This window comes from Protomyctophum parallelum (assembly GCF_964188405.1).
Source record: "Protomyctophum parallelum genome assembly, chromosome: 12".
Classification (NCBI taxonomy): Eukaryota; Metazoa; Chordata; class Actinopteri; order Myctophiformes; family Myctophidae; genus Protomyctophum; species Protomyctophum parallelum.
In genome coordinates, this window is record NC_139712.1 from 50,660,690 (window position 1) to 50,682,196 (window position 21,507).

Consider the following 21,507-nt stretch of genomic DNA (forward strand, 5'->3'; position numbering starts at 1 on the left):
ATTTCTGATCGTCTGCACCTTTGTTAAATTGACGCACACATGTACACACACACACACACTCCTCTCTCTCTCTGTCGCTCTAATTAATTAGTCTCATGTCGCGCAGCTGCGTCTAGATTCTCCCGGCGGATCCTGCCAGGAGCTGCCTATGCCATAGAAAGCATAGGTGGACCCCAGGCTACTATTGGGTGGGTCAGACACTTCTTTATGGGGAAGATGGGGAAAGGAGCTGCTGATGTCATCGACCTTCTTCTGGAAGTCGGTGAGAGGGATGAAGGTGGGGTGGGGGAGCGGGTTTAAGGTTGGGTTAGAGGTACAGGATAGAATCTTGGTGATAGTAGAAAAAGGATTTAGCAGTGGATAGCGAGGGGGAGAAGGCAGAAAGGAGTGAGTCATCTGGTGTGCCTCGTCTTACGCCACTTCCTTCCAGCTGCCCTGAGAGGTGTTGGTTCCTCTGTGGGTTTCAGATAACCAGGGAGGCCCGCTGGCATGGGAGAGAGAGGACAGTGATGGACAAATGCAGATGAGATAGTGGAGACAAAGGATGAGGTTGCAGTGTCGGGTGAGAGAGAGAGAGAGAGAGAGAGGGGAAGGAATACAGGGAGGGTAGAGAGGAAAATATGGAGGATGGCAGGGTGGAGGGGTTTAGGGACCTACGGTTATGTCGAGTGGCGACGGTCAGAGGGTGGAGGGGTGCAGGGTGGAGGGGTTTAGGGACCTACGGTTATGTCGAGTGGCGACGGTCAGAGGGTGACATAAAAAAGAAAGAATCAGTCCATTCTGAAGTGAGTGGTGCTGTACTGTACTGTACAAGCCCTCCTCCCTGGCCTGTGTGTGTGTGTGTGTGTGTGTGTGTGTGTGTGTGTGTGTGTGTGTGTGCGTGTGTGTGTGTGTCTGTGTGTGTGTGTGTGTGTTAGGCTGCGCAACAGTGACACAACAAATAGCGTTTGTTGAGTGACACACTCAACAAACGCTATTTCCGTACTCGCACGGACAGACAGACACAGAGACAGACACAGCCAGCCAGGGACACACATAGCTGTCTATAGGAGTGGCTATAGCACCACTCAAAAGCATCAAACCACTAAGGTACAGCCACCATACCCGAGTGTCATGTGCCTCACTCCTAATAGGAGACGACTCTGAGACATCCTGGTAGTGCTGCACACACACACACACACACGCACACACACGCACACACGCGCACACACACACACACACACACACACACACACACACACACACACACACACACACACGCACACACTTGCACACGACTTGATAATGTGTTTTTCCATGATCAGAGCAGAGGCCTGCCCGTAGTTCTGCTTTCAACAATATTTCCATTTCAGCATGTTGTGGATGAATTGACCACAGTTTAATACATAGTACGCACAGCTCCATGAAAAGCTGTGTGTATGTATGTGTGTGTGTGCGTGGCTGCGTGCGTGTGTGCGTGCGCACGTTTGTAAATGAATGTAGCCGTCTACCACAGCTGGCTATGTTGCAATTATACACTTATGATTTTGTCATGTACGGTGGTGCGCATGTGGCTGTAACTCTATCTGCATCCGTCCGTCTGACTTTGCAATTTGTGGTTCCTGCAACAAGCCATCGTGATGTGTAGACTAGCCCAAAAACACCAATGGATTTAACATTGAATCTTCACAGCCTCCATACGGCACTACCAAAATAATGGATGCGCCTGACATCCATATTTTGGAAAAAATATATATATATTTATAAAAATATATATATATTCAAAAATTGATCACAATGTGTCACAAATTCACAATGTGACTGACGAGATGCGACAACTTGCGAGCTTGTAGATCGTCTGCTTTCGCTATTCGTCATACGATGAATAATGGTAAGACATTCACCAATCTGAACTGGATGAAGGCATGAATGTCCTTCACTTTATTCTTTCCATCTCTCTCTCTCTAAGCACCTCAAACTTTTGCTCCTTCCTCCGTCGCCTCCCCTTCATAACCAACGTCACGGCGCAAATATTTGGCCTTATGTGTGTCTTTTTATATGGACTGAAAGTGCAGGCTTTCTGTCACCGTTGCTGAGCTTTATGGAAGCGCGCACGCACATGTGAAAACAAGATAGCGTACTCTTAAAAATGCACGCGGCTGCTAATGACATGCCATGCTTTTAATAACATGCATGTCTGTGGCCTTGCGAATCGATGCTCGCCGCCACAGCCTGGTATTTGGTAGGTGCTTCCATTCTAACAGGAGGTCCATGCTTCTGTATGTATTTCATGCTAACAGGAGGTCCATGCTTCTGTATGTATTTCATGTTAACAGGAGGTCCATGCTTCTGTATGTATTTCATGTTAACAGGAGGTACTGTACATGCTTCTGTCTGTATGTATTTCATGTTAACAGGAGGTACATGCTTCTGTCTGTATGTATTTCATTCTAACAGGAGGTCCATGCTTCTGTATGTATTTCATGTTAACAGGAGGTACATGCTTCTGTCTGTATGTATTTCAGGAGGTCCATGCTTCTGTATGTATTTCATGTTAACAGGAGGTACATGCTTCTGTCTGTATGTATTTCAGGAGGTCCATGCTTCTGTATGTATTTCATGCTAACAGGAGGTCCATGCTTCTGTATGTATTTCATGTTAACAGGAGGTACATGCTTCTGTATGTATTTCATGTTAACAGGAGGTACATGCTTCTGTCTGTATGTATTTCATGCTAACAGGAGGTACATGCTTCTGTCTGTATGTATCTGTAGCTATTTCCAAAATAAATGGAAATCTTTCAAAAAGTTTGTTTATACTGTAAAGACATGTCTGTTGTAGGTGCCTACTACTTTCACTATTCTGTGAAAAGTTTGAGAGACAAATAATTATTTGAAATAGTTTTTATTTATTTTTAAGATTTGTTTTAGGCTTTTCTGCCTTTTATTGATAGTATCAAGTGAAGATAGACAGGAAAGAGGGAGAGAGACACGCAGCATGGACGGGACCCCAAACACGCGACACGCTGTCAGGCCAGAGCCTAAATGTGGCATGCGCCTGGAGCCCTGGACCACTAGGCCAGGGCTCCAGGCTCCATGCGCCTGGAGCCCTGGAGCCCTGGAGCCCTGGACCACTAGGCCCTGGACCTAGTGGTCCAGGGCGCCTGGAGCCCTGGACCACTAGGCCAGGGCTCCAGGCTCCATGCTCCTGGAGCCCTGGACCACTAGGCCAGCGGGCGCCACGGAATTGTTAAATAATGCCCGTAATATAGTGCCAAGTTGAAAGTGATAAATTGAAAGTATTTTCCACCAATGCAGAAACGTGTTGCTGTAACTCTGAGTACAGCGGTGGTCTAAAAGCAGTGTTTCCCAAACTTTAGCTTGTGACCCAAAAGAGAAATTAGACGTTTGCCCAAGACCCAAACTAGTGAAAACAGCAGATCTACAAGCTCTACAACTCGTCGCTTCGCGCTGCGTTGTGTGATTGTAGATTGGCTATTTTCACTACTTCTTAAACATTTGTTTTTCGTAGATTTGACAATTTTTGATTTTTTTTTTTAAATGCTTTGACCTTAAACCAAGTGGTTTAAAGGTTGGAGCAGCATGCTCGTAGACAGAAGGTTCCCACTTCCATCCCCCTGGAAGAGAATATGCAACACTACCTTAACCTCCATCTGCTCCAGTAGAGATGCTCAGTGTGGCGGCTGCCTAGTGTCAACATGTCTATGGCAGTGGTGCTTTTCTGCTTCCATTGATCCAGATCCCATTCCAAAAATCAATTATTATCAATTATTTTAAGTCTAGAATCAAGCCATCCAGGATGCTGGTGAATCATGAACATAAACCATTTGATTCTGTAAAAAAAAGACGAAAAACACACAAAACAATTGGTATTTATTATAGAAAATAGTATATTATGTAATTAAAAGAATATATTAAAAAAATCACAGTCAGTCAGAAAAAGAAAAAGAAAATCAAATAGCTAAATAGTCACAGTGTCAGTGACTATTTAAAAATAATCTGTTTTGGTCTCAAGCTAAAGCCAATCAAAACTTTATTTCCCTTCTTCCGCTGTCGTTAATCCAATTATTTCCTCCCCACACACATTTCTGTGTATTGCTGTTATATCCTACTGGCTCACCTGCCAGTGAGGAGCCCCTACCAAACTACTCCACCCAACACTCCCCTCTGGCAGGTGCGGCCACACCCCCTTGGGAATACCTGAAGTGACAAGTTTCACCCTTTTTCCGCCCGGCTTCCCTCCCCTGAACACGGGCCAATTGTGTTCGTCGCTCTGGATTAAGAGCGTCTGCTAAATGCCTACATTGTACAGAGACTATCGACAAAATCCGTCCACTCACGTGAGACTAGGGTTTGTGTGAGCAAAACTTTAGTTTGCATAATTATGCAAACATTCCCTGAGGGGGAAAAAAAGCCACGGCTTCAGCTGGCTTAGAAGAAGACAGACCCACATCTGTGCAGATTTAAAGATTGTGTCTATATGAGTGGAGTACCAGAGTCTTGTGATGTTGCAACAGATGGGACAAGGTTTGTAACCAGAGCAGGTGTCACAGCTTGTCAAATAGACGGTGGATCCACAGATGATGAAGTGAGTTGGAACGCGGTGTGGGTGGGATTGGGGGTGGACAAAGCCCTTTGAGCTTGTAACCACAGGAGGTGTGACAAGGACGGACAGTGTCTGTCATTCGAGGGAGAAGACGACCGGTGCTGTTCATGATGGCCCAATAATGTCCCAGGCTAGTGGCTGTCCTTCCTGTCACCTGGTGTGGGATGGCCCCCGGGGGGGGGGGGGGGGGGGAGGAAACCTGCTTTACAAAGGAAGGTTTCACCGGTCCCTGTTGGGCCAGCCCGGCGTTCAGCAGTGGCCTGTTGTAATACTTCCTACCTGAGCCCACAGCAAGGCAGCACGCATGCAGAAGCCTTTACGCCTATGTAAACGCAATGTCGGCTCCCAGTGTCACGCTTAGGAGCACAACATTTTATTCTCCCGTCTTTCTCCCGTGGGCAGGTCAGTGGTGTCCCTGGACCACATCCATATAGGACCGTGGTCTTTCCACAGGCCATTGGCCCCCTTTTCAGGCAAGAAGTGGGAGCGGGGTAGTGAGAGGTCAAGGAAATAAAATGTAACCGAAGGGTTAAACACAGTGCAGGCCCTCAGCCGTATAAATGTGTGAAAGGTCTCCAACGTGTTTGGGTGTCAGTCACTCAACCCCTGACTCTGTTTTCCCTCTCTGCGCCCTAATCAACCTCCAGCTGAGCGTCAGACGTCTCTAGCAGAGCTCACAGACAGCCCTGTTCTCCACAAGAACGGAAGAATAACAGCAGTTCCTCTTCCCCCCCCCCCCCCCCCCCCCTTCTCTTCATCCCTTGACCCATCCGTCGACCAACGCCCCCTCGAGCTGTTTTCTCTTAAAACATCGATTTCACTTCAGATTTCACACACCGAACAAGACTAAACAGACACAGATGCCGTCCGCTAACATGCAGGCCTTTTATTCAGAGAGGTGCTGCAATTTGTCTTTCAACTGAGGGGTGGGGAAGGGATCGCCTCTGTGTGCAGTGGCGAGGTGTCCCGCTAGATGGCGCCAACATCATTTAGCAGACGCAGAGCATGGATCTATGGCACAGGTAGAGGTAGGAACATACTTCTCATTGCAGGCGAGCTCATTCCATCTCTTGTCCACATGGCGAGTTGCCCCTCGCTCCCCCATGGCCACCTGATACTGTGTGATCTGAACAGACATGGCTGGAGCGCAGCTTTCTGACAGTGGGGAATGTTTCCCTGAGTCTGTTCATTACAATCCTTCTGGGCACCGTAAAAAAAAGAGACGCAGGTTTTCCCGGTGCCGCAGCACGCTTCCCGGTCCTCCCCAAACGGAAAGATGGATCCTTAAGCTTAGATTTGGGAATATTTGGTAATCTCCCCTTGGACGCAAATAGTAGCAACCGAGAAACAGACGACATTGTTGGCGAGGCCAGCAGGTCATCATGATCTGTGCCGTCGCCCATTCCATTCCTCTCCATCTTTCTTCCTCCTCCTCGTCTTCTCTGAAGTCTGTCATTCCAATCACAAAAAGCCATTATGACAAAACCGTGCCACGGGCCTCTGCGTGATACACTGAACCGATTTAGCACGGGTCGGTTATTGTGACGCGAGTCCAGTGGGCCGCTGGGTTCTGTCCCCTGTCCCCTGTTCAAGCCAGGCCTGCTGGAGAGATTCTGTGGTCGCGGCTCCAGGCGCCGCTGCCCCTTTCTGTTGGCCTCTTTAACCCATTTTATGGACGTGCACATGGTGTGGAACACCACTGAACTCCAGGTCCGGGTCTTGCGGTCTTCACATTTTGCCCATGATGCACATCCATGCTCTAAAGACAGCTGGCCTACAAAGCGAGGAGTCGGGGTTATGGATTTGTCCCCCCGCATCCCCTCAAACCCAGCCTTTTCTTAACGGCTGCTCTGCGAATTCTCCACGTTTTACTTTTACGTCTCATTTTAAGACCTTCTCTGTATGTGTCCAACATCTTACTCACTGCCTTACTCACTCGGGCTGTTTCTGGATAATGTTTTCTCGAGGTTTGTTCTCCCAAAGACCTTCACCTCCAGTCCATGTCCCTGTGGTCCGTTCACAACACGCTGTGTCAGACAGCGGCGTGGTGACGTTATGCGGCTCGGGGAGTCTTGGCTAATTTCGGCCTCGCTGTGTGTGTGTTTGTACACACACTGCTGGGGTGTGTGTGTGTGTGTGTGTGTGTGTGTGTGTGTGTTTGTACACACACTGCTATAGGGTGCCAGGGTAGTGAGATTCTTTGCTGAGGACCGGCTTTCTTAACATGTCATGCATGGCCCGGCGATGTGTCAACACTGCCCCGTTAGTGCCAAAGGTCAACTAAAGAGTGAGAACAAAATCTTAATGCCTCGATCGGTCTAGCGTGTGCTCTTCATCACCGTACGATGGCGTCGGCGTCGGGGGTTCCAATCGAGCAGGAAAGGATATGTGTGTCATGGCTGTCTGCGTCTCTCTGGCCAAGTGGTCCCATGTGAGCATAGCTATCAAACTCTGTGAACCAATGCCGAAGTCGAACCGCAGCCAATTACTCTGCAGAACTCGACCATCGCTCTAAGGAAGCACAGAGGAAGGAGAGCTGCTGCATTTCAGCTCTCTCTCTCTGTCCTGTTGGACGGTTACTATACCGATGGCTCAGGGCACAGAACCAGTAATGGTTACCGTTCTCCCATTTACAGCAAGTCTTTCATGCGGGTGGCGGGAGGCTGCCGGACTTCGGGGACATGCGTGGAGGTCCCACAGGGCTCCTGAAAAGGGGCCATGTGTAAATGGAGCATGGACGCAGTTAAGCGTTTAATAGGAGAGGTGTGGGCCTGCGTCGAGGCTGGCCCGCGTCGGGGCTGAGGATCCTGGTGCTGGGAGGGTCCCCCGAGGCCCCTCAACCATGCTGACACAGGCCGGCCTGCTGCACTACAGTAGATCCTGGTGCTGGGAGGGTCCCCCGAGGCCCCTCAACCATGCTGACACAGGCCGGCCTGCTGCACTACAGTAGTAGCACCTGCTAGGGTTGACTGGAGTACACATGGTCAGAGATGGTCCCTTTGGATGACGCACGCATGCGCACGCACACACGCACATACTGTACGCGCACACACACACACACACGGTCATGGTGGAAGCTCTTACACATTCTCACCTGCACCCCCACTCCTCAGGGTGTGTGTGTGTGTGTGTGTGTGTGTGTGTGTCTTTGACTCAAAACACCTTTCATCTCTTCCCAATTAGCACACAGATGAGCTGTTTTTCCCCTGCTGCGTTTATATACAGCAAGACAGATGTGCATGTGTGCGTTGAGTGCACTGCACGCACACACACACGCATCCTCTACGGAGGCGATGCATAAATGAGCCAGGGACTTCATATCTGTGCTGTATACGCCCCCCCCCCCCCCCCCCCCCCCTTTGTGCTGTATACGCCCCCCCCCCCCCCTTGCTCTGTCTGGATTTCCAGTTGACCGGCCGTGTTTACGAAGCGATGCATTTCCACGGCCGTTTGACTTCTCATAGGTCTGCTACCTCCTTCCCCTCCGCGGATAAGGTTTCCCTTGTTTCCGCTGGACGCTGAATAGAGAAACTACTACAGGCGTGTGTGTGTGTGTGTGTGTGTGTGTGTGTGTGTGTGTGTGTGTGTGTGTGTGTGTGTGTGTGTGTGTGTGTGTGTGTGTGTGTGTGTGTGTGTGTGTGTGTGTGTGTGTGTGTGTGTGTGTGTGTGTGTGTGTGTGTGTGTGTGTGTGTGTGTGTGTGTGTGTGTGTGAGGTTAAAGATTAGATGTAGACATGTAACTGTGAGGTTTAAGGTTGGAGGTTAACGGTAAGCTGGTGAGGTGTAAAAGGCTGAGGGTATTAGGTTCGACTAGAGGCAGGGGTCTTAAACAACCTCCCACTACATACTGCATACAATTGTGTCGCAGATTAAACCTTTTCATAGATTTCGTACGGAGTCTTCATAGACGTGTTTGACAGCCCTATCATCAGTGTTGTGTAAATGAATGTTTTTAGTTTTTTTAACCATTCAAACCGTCACTAGTCACTACTTGACCTTTGGCTATGTATAGTTTGTCTGCTCTTTTCTCCCCTCCACTCCAAATGTCTTCGCCAAGCCCCGATCTACAAGCTCACCACACTGTGAGCACCAGAATATGGATGCTAGGGTTCAAGTGGTTAATGTAAAAAAAACAAATCACACCCGTGTGAAGTGAGGGGCGCTCTTATCATCATACATCATCATACATCATCTCATTCCGGCCAATTTGCGTATTCACTTTTTCTCCGTCTCTTTTTTGTCCTGGCTTTTTATCCTCAATATGGACTTTGCTCAGCCAATCAGATCATCGCTATGGGGTTCTCAGCCAATCAAACCATCGCTATGATTCACACAAACACACAAAGCTGAGCATGGGAGGGGCTAGCGTCCCTCAAAAATTATAAAAAATCCTAATATTTGGCGGCCTCCCCCTGCAGTAACTCTGCAGTAACCCCTGGCCTGTGTGTGTGCGGTGATGTCATCAGCTAGAAAGCAGGATATGTATTTTCCTGCTCCTTATCCACATCAGTGTGAATGGCCCAACATTCACATCCATGTCTATGAGTACATAATAATATACATAACTATTCATAACGCGACATGTGCATGGCGGTATAGCCATCTGACAAGCAGCGTCTAATACATCTAATCTCTCTGTTCTCTCTGCAGGTCTCCATGGCATAAGGCCTGGCCAAAGACAGGAACGTGTCCGTGTGGGCAGAGTCGCTCGGGAAGCTCGCTGGTCTGACGCCCCGTTGCCATATTTCACAGCCGGAAAGAAAGAAGGAAAGAAAGAAGGAAGGAAGGAAGGAAGGAAGCAGCCAGCGGGAGCCACCAGTCCAGGAGCCATGCCTGCCCTGGCCACTGGCCATGAGCCAGGTATGTACTGTACTGTACTGTACTGTACTGTACTGTACTGTACTGTACTGTACTGTACTGTACTGTACTGTACTGTACTGTACTGTATGCTTAGGGGGTCACCACAATTACACATTTAAGTTGACGACTAATTGTCAATAATTACGATTTACGATTTCGTTGTGTTTTTTTGGCATTGGAAATTGGAACATAATGTTATGAGTAGAATTCTGTTTGCCTTTTAGACTTCGTAATAAAAACAAAAGTGCATGGGGCAGATATGACAAATAACTGAAATATACCAAGAAATTACTATTACTTTTTTGTATTCATTTTATACTTAAAATTGCGGGAATAGCCAGTCTACAAGCTTACAACGCACCACGAAGTGACCCGTTGTAAGCTTGTAGATCTGCTATTATTTTTATGTATGAAGAATTTTCAATATGCATGCGCTAATGACGATTATGACAAAATAATTGCGATTACCTCAAATAATTGCGATTAGATGATTGTGTAATAATCGTGACAACCCTATGAAAAAACAACCCGTGTATTTACTGCTCCCGTCGGCGTCCTGGCCACGCCTCAGGGGCCACGCCTCAGGGGCCACGCCTCAGGGGCCACGCCTCAGGGGCCACGCCTCAGGGGTTTGATCTGAAAAAGATGCAGTGCCTTAACATGGACTGATCCACCGGCGAGGTGCAGAGAATGTTGGAGAGGAAAGGGCTGAAATTCTCAAAAGAAATAGCAACTTGTTCAGAAGAATCTTCCATAAAACGCTAATGGTCTCGGTCGGGTATATTTCATAAAAGCAAAGGTTAAAGCCTCAGTCTGTGATTTCTTCACCTGTATGTAGAACAGCAGGGACTATGTTATACTAAAACATCATCATTAATTTAACATTTTGTGATATATTTTTAAGGAAATGGCGCTAGCATGGGGAGGGCTCCTTTCACACCGTTTCACAAATGGCATAATAATCGGGACTTTGCCATACACATTTTTTCAGTGGTCATATTTCATTTAGCTTTAATCCATGCGTGTGCACGCGCCTGATCTGGACGTGCGGAACCAATTGAGTTAAGGCACCAATTTACTTTAACATCAAGCCTGGAGCGAGCAAAAATTCCAGCGTGATGGGGGAACTTTCCAATAATAACTTAGCCCGTTTTTGCATAAACAGACACATCCTGAATATTGATGTAACTCTGTGAGAGTGTATGCAGAAAACAGGTTCGAGTTAAATTATTAACATTCAGGATTATGTTTTGTTGATCTTTGTGGAATTTCTGCCAGGTTTATGCCAGTCTGGCATAGTGCTGTACGCTTCTTGCTCAAATGTGAATCTCGATTCTCGCACGAATCTCATTTCTTCCCTGAAAATATTTATTGTCTTTAGTCTGTAGTTGCTTAACATCACTACATTCAAAAGGTGGCACCTGGAGCCAGCCAACTACTGTGGCTTTACACAGACAACATCAAAGTGCTTCACTTAAACCTCTCTTAAAGTCTCTTGTAGCAAAAACATAAGAGTAAAGGTCTCCACACACCGGGCGCAAATTTAGATTTTTAAGCTGCGTTTCTCCATCGGTTTATCGAAAAAGGCTGGACAGCCGACCAATGCTGCACGCTGGTGGACACAGAGGTGTCTGAATCTAGATCGTGATCTTTTTTAGATGAATTGTGCACCACTAGTCCGGCACACTATGCACTGACTTTCACCCACTCTCTATCTCTGTCACTAGTACTGCTCCTCTGTTATGTGACCTGCACGTGATGTCAGTCTATTACTATACCTGTGTGTGTGTGTGTGTGTGTGTGTGATGTCACAGTCTGTTACTGGACCTACAATATGTGTGAAGTCAGAGTGAGGAACATGTCAGGACTGTCGACACCTAGGCGGCTGCCAGAGGTCACGACCTTTCCCATCAAGGAACACTGTCCTCCTCGCAGTGTAACTTTATAAGCCAGCTATGTCATCACACACACACACACACACACATGCACGGACACACGTGCACACGCACACACACACACACGCACACACACACACGCAAGAGGATCTGTTCCCAACCCCAGGTGGTGGGGGGAGGGGGGGTACAAAGGACAAAGGCAGACAGACATAAAGTTCAAATATGATGGATAAAGAGTGTGTGCGTCTGCTCGTCCAGACGTTTTAACGGAGTTTACGTAGCCCCTGTCGTGGAAACTCGTACAGGCAAAGTAGAAAGCCAGACCGTCAATTATGATTATAGTCATTTCAGGCAATTACTGCTGGGGCCCAGCGTTTCCAAATAAAACACGTAAAAACACCCCTTAGGCCTCATCTCCTGTCCTTCCTGCCTTGATGGTCCCGTGCAGTTGTGGGTAGTTGTGGGTAGGTGAAACAACGCAGACATGTCGAAGAGATGAGCCTGAGATCACGGCTGGTCTGTTGAAGCTGGCTATAGGTAGTGGGATGAAGGCTGCTGTTGTCTGTTGAAGCTGGCTATAGGTAGTGGGATGAAGGCTGCTGTTGTCTGTTGAAGCTGGCTATAGGTAGTGGGATGAAGGCTGCTGTTGTCTGTTGAAGCTGGCTATAGGTAGTGGGATGAAGGCTGCTGTTGTCTGTTGAAGCTGGCTATAGGTAGTGGGATGAAGGCTGCTGTTGTCTGTTGAAGCTGGCTATAGGTAGTGGGATGAAGACTGCTGTTGTCTGTTGAAGCTGGCTATAGGTAGTGGGATGAAGGCTGCTGTTGTCTGTTGAAGCTGGCTATAGGTAGTGGGATGAAGGCTGCTGTTGTCTGTTGAAGCTGGCTATAGGTAGTGGGATGAAGACTGCTGTTGTCTGTTGAAGCTGGCTATAGGTAGTGGGATGAAGGCTGCTGTTGTCTGTTGAAGCTGGCTATAGGTAGTGGGATGAAGGCTGCTGTTGTCTGTTGAAGCTGGCTATAGGTAGTGGGATGAAGGCTGCTGTTGTCTGTTGAAGCTGGCTATAGGTAGTGGGATGAAGGCTGCTGTTGTCTGTTGAAGCTGGCTATAGGTAGTGGGATGAAGGCTGCTGTTGTCTGTTGAAAAGGTACAGTAGCTGGATGGCCGCTGGTTTCTATTGTAGTGGGAGACGAATGATAACAATAATAATTGCTCAAATGTATATAGCGCTTTTCTAAATACCCAAAGCGCTTTACATAAAACACTATAGGAACAAACTTTATTCAAGAAAACAAAACACGTAAAATATCAGTGCCAGTTCATTGTTGTTTCTTTGTATATTTGTGTGGAAAAAGGAAAATAAATACATTGTTGAAAAAACAATATCAGTGCTAGGTTAACAACGTAAAAGGCTAAGCAAGGGATGGGGGGGGGGGACATCCTTTTTTTAAAGATATTATTTTTTGCTTTTTCTGCCTTTTTATTGATAGGTTGAAAGTAGACTGACAGGAAATGGGGAGAGATATGGTGGGGAAGACACACAGCAAAGGACGTCAGTCAGGCTGGCTCAGCAGCCTCGGTGCCCGTCTGGGCCAATGGGATGGGGGGGGGGACAGACCTCAGCTGGGGAAAGCTATCTTGAAGAGCTGGGTTTTGAGGTTTTGAAGGAGAGGAGGGAGGGGGGCAACTCTGAGATGGTTGGGGAGAGCATTCCAGAGGTTGGGGGGCAGAAACCTAGAAGGCCGTGTCCCCCTAGGTAGGTGCGGTACTTTGCCTTGCGGACCTTCAGGAGGTTGGCTTCACTAGACCTGAGAGGGCGGAGGGGGACATAGGGTTTGGAGACGATCGGAGAGGTAGGGTGGAGCCAGGTTGTTGACGGCTTTGTTGTGGTGATCAGGATTTTGTAGTGAATTATTTGTTTGATGGGGAGCCAGTGTAGGTCGTGGAGGACGGGTGTGATGTGGTCTCTGGAACGTGTACTGGTGAGTTTTGGACGTGTTGGACCTCAATAAACTCCACCACGTCCAAAACTCCTGATGGTCGCTGGTTCCCATTGGCTCCTGGCTTCTATTGTATTGAGGGCTGGATGATGATGGCTCCTGGCTTCTATTGTACTGCGCTAAAAAACCGCTTAGAAGTAATAATTATTTACAGTACTTGATTTGTATATAATGCTATACGTTTAGGATTTGTTATAGTCAATTGTTGAAATGTGTCAGATGATCAGTGGTACCAAAAGGCTAATTCCAACCAAATGTTGCGGAAATGTTGCTCATGTTCTTTGTTGAAGCATTGAGCAATGAACATTGGAAAACGTTTGGTTCCAAAATGGGGGGGGGGGGGGGGAATCGTGTTTGAATGAAACCCTTCATGTATGTTTGAGGTAAAAATAAACATGCAGGACAAATGGTCGTTAGTATTTGGTGTTTGACAGTTTAGGAAGCCGTGTTATGCTGCTTAGCGGAGTGTTATTGGCAGGGCGAGGCGGGCCTGAAGGTGACTGACACATTTATGCCTCCCTATCAGACGGGTCTGATCGCCAGCCAAGCACAGGGGCTTCTGGGAGCTCAGCGGGAGCGAATGACATGGCAGCCTTCCCTCCCGCTCTGGCCCAGAAACACCATTCATCACAGACATACAAATAACACACACACATTACCGCAGACACAGATGCAGAGCTCGCATCTCAAATTGTGGATTCGCACTCAACACAAAAAACTTTGCGCGTCGCCCACCCACACATGCAGTCTACTCTGTACATGCCACCAATTGTATGCACACGCACATTCACACATATTTTTGCTTTTGGTGAAATAACATGGTTCTGCTGCTAGAGAAGAGAGACTTATTAATGCTAATATTTTCCCCACTATTAAAAGTCTCAGCACTGCACTTCATCTTCAGTGTGTGCGTGCGTGCGTGTTTCTGTGTGCGTGCAGCCATTGCACACATGCGGCTAGTTCTTATTAAAATGCTCATTATTGGGGTGTTTGGAGAATAAATAGTGGGGTAGACGAATGGAGGGCACGCGGTGTGCTGTGGAAGATCATCATAACATCTCTCTCTCTCGCTCTCCTTTCTGTGCGACTTGACTCTCCTTTGCGCACTTAAAATGCCGTCTCTCTTGCAAATTAAGATCTAATAAATGAAACCGAATAGTGAAAAAATAAGCCCGAAAAACAATAAAATGTTGGAAAGCTGGCCTTGAAAATGTGACCGTGGGGAACGGCGAATGCAGCGGGTTCTGGTGATTGGGTTACAGCTGTGCTCCTCTCAGCGTGGCACTGTCAGTGTTTTTCACCAATAGTCTGGAAGCAGATTAATGGCAGTTGGGAGGTTAGTTGATGATGCCGACCGCACTGCCGCTGTTTGAAACGCTTGGTTTCAAACACACCCGCACGCGCACACACACGCGCACACGCACACACACACACGCACACACACACACGCACACACACACACACACACACACACACACACACACACAAACCAATATTCTCGTGGACTGTTTCAGGATAGAATTATATTGCTGCCATTTTGCTGATTGCTCTTCTTGGGACTCACATGGTGTATGCACAGTTTGCACACAATTTGTTTTGCACATGCATATGCAGATTATGCACGTACACACACACAGACACACGCATGCGCGTGCGCACACGCACACAGTACACAGACAGATGAGTGTGCAAATGTATACTTGTCTCGGAACAAGTCGGCAGTCGCAGGAAATTAGCTTTTAATTGCATAAACACTGAGCCTGATGAAGTCGGTGTCACGCCACATGGAAGTCCAAGGAGATGTTTCAAAGTCCCGGTCAAGTTGATTTTAACACCCCCCCCCCCCCCCACCCCCACCCAACCACCCCAACACACACACACACACTCTCACACACACTCTTTGCGTGGCCAGGTCTCTCCTCCACTCCAGACGTCTGCTGTCTGGTCATTACTCCTCCTGTGTTTAGCCCGGATGGAGTTCTATTGCAGGCCAGGGAGCTGTCACGCCTCCGCTTCGGCTCGGCTCGGCTCAGCTCAGTTCTGTTTCGCCCGGGGCTTCTCAGGCCGGCGAAAACAAGCCCACCTCTCTCTCTGTCTGCTATACTGTACAGTACATGCAGCAGCTCATCTCCCCGCTGATATGTGACAGATTAATCTTGGAGAGTACTACTGAGAGACTCGCTGAGTGTCTGTTTACACGATGTGTGTGGGATGCATGTGTCCGCCTCTCTCGGTCTACAACCTTCACCGTCTGCAGACATGTGTGTGCATTTCAGCGATTCCCACTGGCTCTGAAGCTGAGAGGGGAAAGTAGTTTCCTTTTATCAGCCATTGAAGATGCCTCAGTCTCCCTATATTGTCCTTGTCAGCAGCCCAGACAGACAGACAGACAAACAAAGGGGGATTGTCAGTCAACCTGTCCGTTACAGGGTCGGCAGCGAGCCACTCAGTCATTCTCCAGAGTGAGCGTGGGTGTGTGATCCTGCTGGGAGTGTGTGGGGGTGTGTTTGGTTCCTGATAGCCTCATTTCATCCCTGCTTTTCCAGTTTGCAAGAGGTTGGTTTGTTCTCTGGGATAAGAGGAATGGGTTCATGTCAACAATAAAGAGCTTGAACTGATGTTGAACTTTAGTAGAACCTTTGGTTGCATTAGCTAGAGTATCTGACCATGATGTAAATTCAAATATTGTCAATGATCAATACAACACTTCTGCGGGATCATCCCTATGTTCCCCAAAAAGGTCCTGTAAGCGGGGAACATAGATACGCTGCCCTTTTGTGCACTCTAACTGGAAGTAGCGATCAGAGTTGTGGACTTGGACTCAAGTCTGACACGATTCCAAGTTTTCAATTGAAGTACAAGGCAATATTTGGATAGTTAAACAATCCAGGGTAGTTCAGGGTAACAAAGTTTAAGATCACAAAATTACAAATGCACAGCCTTTTAGCCTTATGTTTGCTCCAAGGTCAATAGATCAATTTGTAACTAAGGCTTACAGTATGGGCATGACCAATCTGCATGTTTACTTGCACACCACATTAAGTAGTCCATTCATGAGCTGGCCCATGTAAACATTGATATCCTATATAAGAAACCTTTTTTTTGTGGGTGGTCAAATAATGGCACAACTAAGCCAACTAGCTAAATGCTAAAATTCACAAAGTATTGATGGCATTCCTAGCAAACACAGCCTGGCCTTGCAGACGGCTGCTATTAATTGCTAACACAGCAGGACTAACTGTAGAACAACGTTGTTCTGTTCTGTGTTCATAGATTAGCTAGTAGGAGAGCATTGATACAGTATAAGTAGCAATTTTCTTGGTCCATAGCTAGGCCTACACTGGGGTATTGCACATTATAAAATGTGCATAGGGCATTCCCTGAACAAATCCTTAGTGGGGAAATGAGCCAGAATCCTTGATTCCTAGTTTCATTCACAACAACAACAAAGTTTTTCCCGGGCGCCCGCTGGCCTAGCGGTCCAGGCACATGCCACATAATAGGCTCTGGCCTGACAGCATGGCGCGGGTTCGAGTCCCGTTCATGACGCCCTTAGCTGCATGTCTCTCCCCTTCTCTCTCTCCCTCTTTCCTGTCCATCTTCACTTCAACTATCAATAAAGGCAGGGGGGAAAAAAACTGTTTCAAAACATTAGGCCACATAAACGTGATTAAAACACTCATGTTTTCCTCATGAACATATTTTAATATGGCGCCTTACCAAACATTTCACATGGTCTAGTAAATACAGACAATCTGTATCACTCATGCTACATCATTCTGCTTGACGGTTAATTCAGGGAGCGAGGTCAGCTCAGCGGTGTGATAAATGTCCTAGCGTGCCGTGCTCCAAACCGGCCCGTTGACTGACTGCCCTCCTCCATCGCACCGCTCCGTCAACGACCCGCTGACATGCCAACCCCCATGTGGGCATTAGTGTCACCGCATGGTGCCCCCTTTTTACCATGCACCCGAGACCCTGTCCACTGTCGGACACGCACAGACCCACACCTGCCAACGGGGACTTCTAAAGACCCCAATGCCCTTTTATTAACCCTATTAAAAGTTTACTGTGTTATTCTGAGCGGTACCTGCATGTACTATCAAGGTTTTACAGCCCCCACGCAGCATTAAAAAGATAAGGGCAGTTTAGCCATGCACAGCTGGAGAGGTGGGCGACGCTCGCATGAAAACGTACACATGGAAACCTTCCGAGAGGACAACGCGTCTACCAGATTCTCTAATGAGTGTGTGTGTGCGTGCGAGCGTGCATGCGTGTGTGTGTGTGAGTGAGATAGAGAGAGCAGTGCATCCTGTCCAAGCCTTTGGACGTTCCGCGGAACAAGGGGTGATGGCTGTATAATGATGCCGGGGTAACGAGACACAGCTATCCATATTGTTTATCACTCAGCGACCCAGTCGCCATATGGCTTTCACAGACGCTTCATAACAATGCTATGAGTGATATGACGAGAACGAGGGACCGTATCGCATTTCTCCCAAGGCGAATGCTATTTTTTTTCCCCCCGTCTCGATGTCAAGAATGCCGAGCATCTTGGCCTCGCTGGTCCCGAGCCGTTGGAGTGAGTGTGGGGAACGAGGGGAGGGCGGGAGGCGGTGCTGCTGGTGGCTGGCGGGGGTGACGTTCGCTCCGGGAGCAGTTTGTTGGTTTTCGGCCGTTTGTCGTCGTCCCCGGGCAGCGCGTCGTCGTGGGGTTTACGGTACTGAAACTTAAGGGTTTGTTACCACTGGAACACATCCCTGTTTCCAATTACATCAGAACCCAAATTTCCACATCACTTTAGAGAGAGTTGGAGAAAAGAAAAAAAAAGCACAAGGAGGGGAGATATAAAAGTAAGAAAAGCAAGTGACTAAGAGGAAAGAGCATGGAATGAAGACTGTTATTTAATTTATGTGAAGAATTTCTTCCTGGGTTTTTGTTGTTGTTGAGGTTGAGCAATATATCCCCAACTGTCCCCTTACTTACAAAGAACACACTAGAGCTAAACAGGTCATTGGAGTGTATAGGACATACTCGCACGCAATATAGAAAGAAGCTGAAAGCTGCTTTTCAGACCAGGAGGTCTGCTTGGCCATCAGGCAACGGGATATTGAATAATGGCGCGCCACTTTTTGAGCCCGGGTGAGAGAGAGGGAGAGAGTGAGGTTGAGAAAGACACAAAGAGAGAGAGAGGGGGAGAGAGATGTATAACGCTCAGAGCATATACGTACTGTATGTGTTTTCATACGCATGGTTTTCTTTCCTTTTAAAATCTTTTTATTGAGAAAAATAAAGCTTCATGCCTGAAGGAGGTCAGTAGACCGAAAGCTTGCTAAATAAATACATTGATTGTGCAACAGATCTGAGTGTGCGGAGCTTCCCTTTATTTTTCTCATGTCCCCTTTGTGGCTCCAGCACCTCTCTTAAGTTCTTTTCAGCGGATGAGCGGTGGTTCTTTTTACAAAATCTTTTTATTGAAAATTTCCAATGACGGCAATCTCAGGGGCATGGGTAAATAATGAAAGGACTATGCCATGCACAATTGTTTTGGTTTTTCTGATAAAAAGATAAATAGAAGAATCCTATATATATATATTAGGGCCGGGACTAATTGCGATTAATTACGATTAATTAACTACAGAAAAATTAATGCATTAAAAAAAATTACGCATTTTAATCGCACTATTTTTTTCACCGCGGAACGTTGTCACTGGACAGTTTTCAGACGGACCTGCGCACCAAGTGTCCGTGTCCTCTTCAGACAATAACACCACCAGAAACCGCAGACAGTTCACCAGACTGGGGGAAGCTGCTGAGATCACTTTGCTTGTCCCCGTGGATTGGAAATAGGATTTAAAAGGCTATCCGATGGTAGCGTGGATTACAGCACAGTTGTGTGCAATTATTCAATAAAGAATTATTACCTCTATTACTACAAAAACAATGTTTTATTGCTTAAACTTATGTATTCACTATTCATTGATTCACTAGTATACCAAAATCCATTTGAAAAAAATTGCTTTCTCACTGTTCTCGGGTCAAATAATGATATGCGATTAAAATGCGATTAATGTAGATTAATTTATCGCAAAGCCTCTGATTAATTAGATTATTTTTTTTAATCGAGTCCCAGCTCTAATATATATATATATATATATATATTAGGGCTGTCAATCGATTAAAATATTTAATCTGATTAATCGCATGATTGTCCATAGTTAACTGTGATTAATCGCAAATTAATCGCATATTTTTTATCTGTTCTAAATATACCTTAAATCAGTGGTTTTCAAGATTTTTCATATCAAGGTCCATTATTTATTCTGCGTTTGAGCCACGGACCACCATTTGATGACATTTAGCCTTCCAGACCCAAACTAAAGAACTGTATTGATGTTGGCCAATGGTACTGTACCATTACGAGAGATAACAGGCCATGTTGATCAAAATAACATGTTTTCTAAGTTTTCTAATTGTGTAGACTTAAATTAACTTAAGTAATGCAGCTGTTTAACAATTATTCAACTCTTCAGTGTAAAATTGCCATGCGTCTCTCAACCATTCTGTCAAACTTCACAGTTAATCGCGCGTTAATCGCGCGTTAAAAACAATAGTGCCGTTAAAAGGATTGTGAGTTAAATAGTTGACCCATTCTGACTGGGCACCCATTTTGGTGTCAGCATCATGTTATGCTTTAGCTATTTAAAAATAGCAGATCTACAAGCTCATATCGCGCCACCGAGTGGCGCGATACGAGCTTGTAGGTCTGCTATTTTTGAAAAATCAAAGAGCGACTGGCATTTTTAGAATCTGATCTCAGGTCAGAATCAGATCATCAGACCAGTGTGTGTCCGGCGGAAACCTCGTATGAATCTGATCTCAGGTCAGAATGGGTTAATAGTGCGTTAACTTTGACAGCCCTAATATATATATATATAGGTGGTACTGGCACATATCTGGATGTGATTTCTCTTGGATGTGTCTCCAGAACTATATACAGTACATTGGATAGAACATGCAGGCCCAGCGGCAGCAGGCCCAGTCTGCCTCTGCCCGATTCCAGAATCTGTGCTGCTGTTCCATTGCCACAATAAGCGGAGGTGGCAGGTCATTTTGGACCTGGCCCGACTTTGGTTGTGGCTTCTGTGTTTTGTCTACCATGTTACGGCAATGGCTAAGCTTAGCTGTCCCGGAGCGGTCCAAAAAGAATCGGCATCCTTTCATTACCATCTGGGGGGAAAGAGAGGTTCTTAGGAAGCCACCGCCAAACCCATCATTCCCGCCGCAGCCTCCAGGGCCTAACGTCCCAGCACCGCTATAGCCTGGATGGAGCTGCCCGGCACTGCTTCCCAAACAAATGGGTCGGCACCCATTTGTGGGTCGCGGACACATTTTTATGGGTCCCCTTATTTTTCATTTCCTACAGTACTACAAAAAGAAGAATCAAAGAAATCCCCTAAATTATAATTATAAATGTTTAAGAAGTAGTGAAAATAGACGATCTACAAGCTCACAATGTTGTGAGTTTTTCCCCTAGTTTGGGTCCCGGGCAAACGTTTCTAATTCCTCTCTTGGGTCACAGGCTAAAAAGTTTGGGAACCACTTGTAGCGCGCTGCACTGGGCACAGCACTTCTCATCCTCCACACCTCGTAAATCTGTCGTTGTCCGTCTTACTGTCTCAGTCATTCACCCTTCCTCTTTGGCCTAGAGATATTAATTTCCCAGGTTTGTTTGCCTCATAGCTTACTAGCTTGCTGTGTCTTTTGGGAGGAAAGATGAGAGGCAGGTAATTTATGAAACTGTAAAACCTCTCAGACCACTTGAGGGACTTAGTTACTTTTTTGTGTTACTGCAGTTTGGCCCATGTTTCAGAGACATCTATTAAGATATGAGCAATACACAGTTTGACAGTTTAAAGGTGTTTGGGCTGCCAAACACCGCCACACATAGAAATATAATAATACAAAAAAGATATATATATATATATATTTAGATGTTTTTTTGTCCTTGGTTCTGAATGATTTACGATGAGCTGACGCAAAGGAGACTCTTTGTGTCCCTGTAGGAAAACACTGCTGCTCATCAAATTATTAGTTTAGGAATGCAAATGTCATTTGCTTTGTCATCAGCTTTGCCATTGGTCTATTTG

The 21,507-nt window shown here is 46.6% G+C and overlaps 1 protein-coding gene across 1 annotated transcript in view; it reads left to right on the top strand.

Annotated features, from left to right (window-relative positions):
- Positions 1-21,507, top strand: part of mpp7a (MAGUK p55 scaffold protein 7a) — a 146,309-nt gene that overhangs the window by 45,350 nt on the left and 79,452 nt on the right. Inside the window, exon 3 of the mRNA XM_083777822.1 lies at positions 9,255-9,464. Within this exon, the coding sequence (XP_083633948.1) occupies positions 9,434-9,464 (31 nt within the window). The 5' untranslated portion in view covers positions 9,255-9,433. The remainder of the gene's footprint in view (positions 1-9,254; positions 9,465-21,507) is intronic.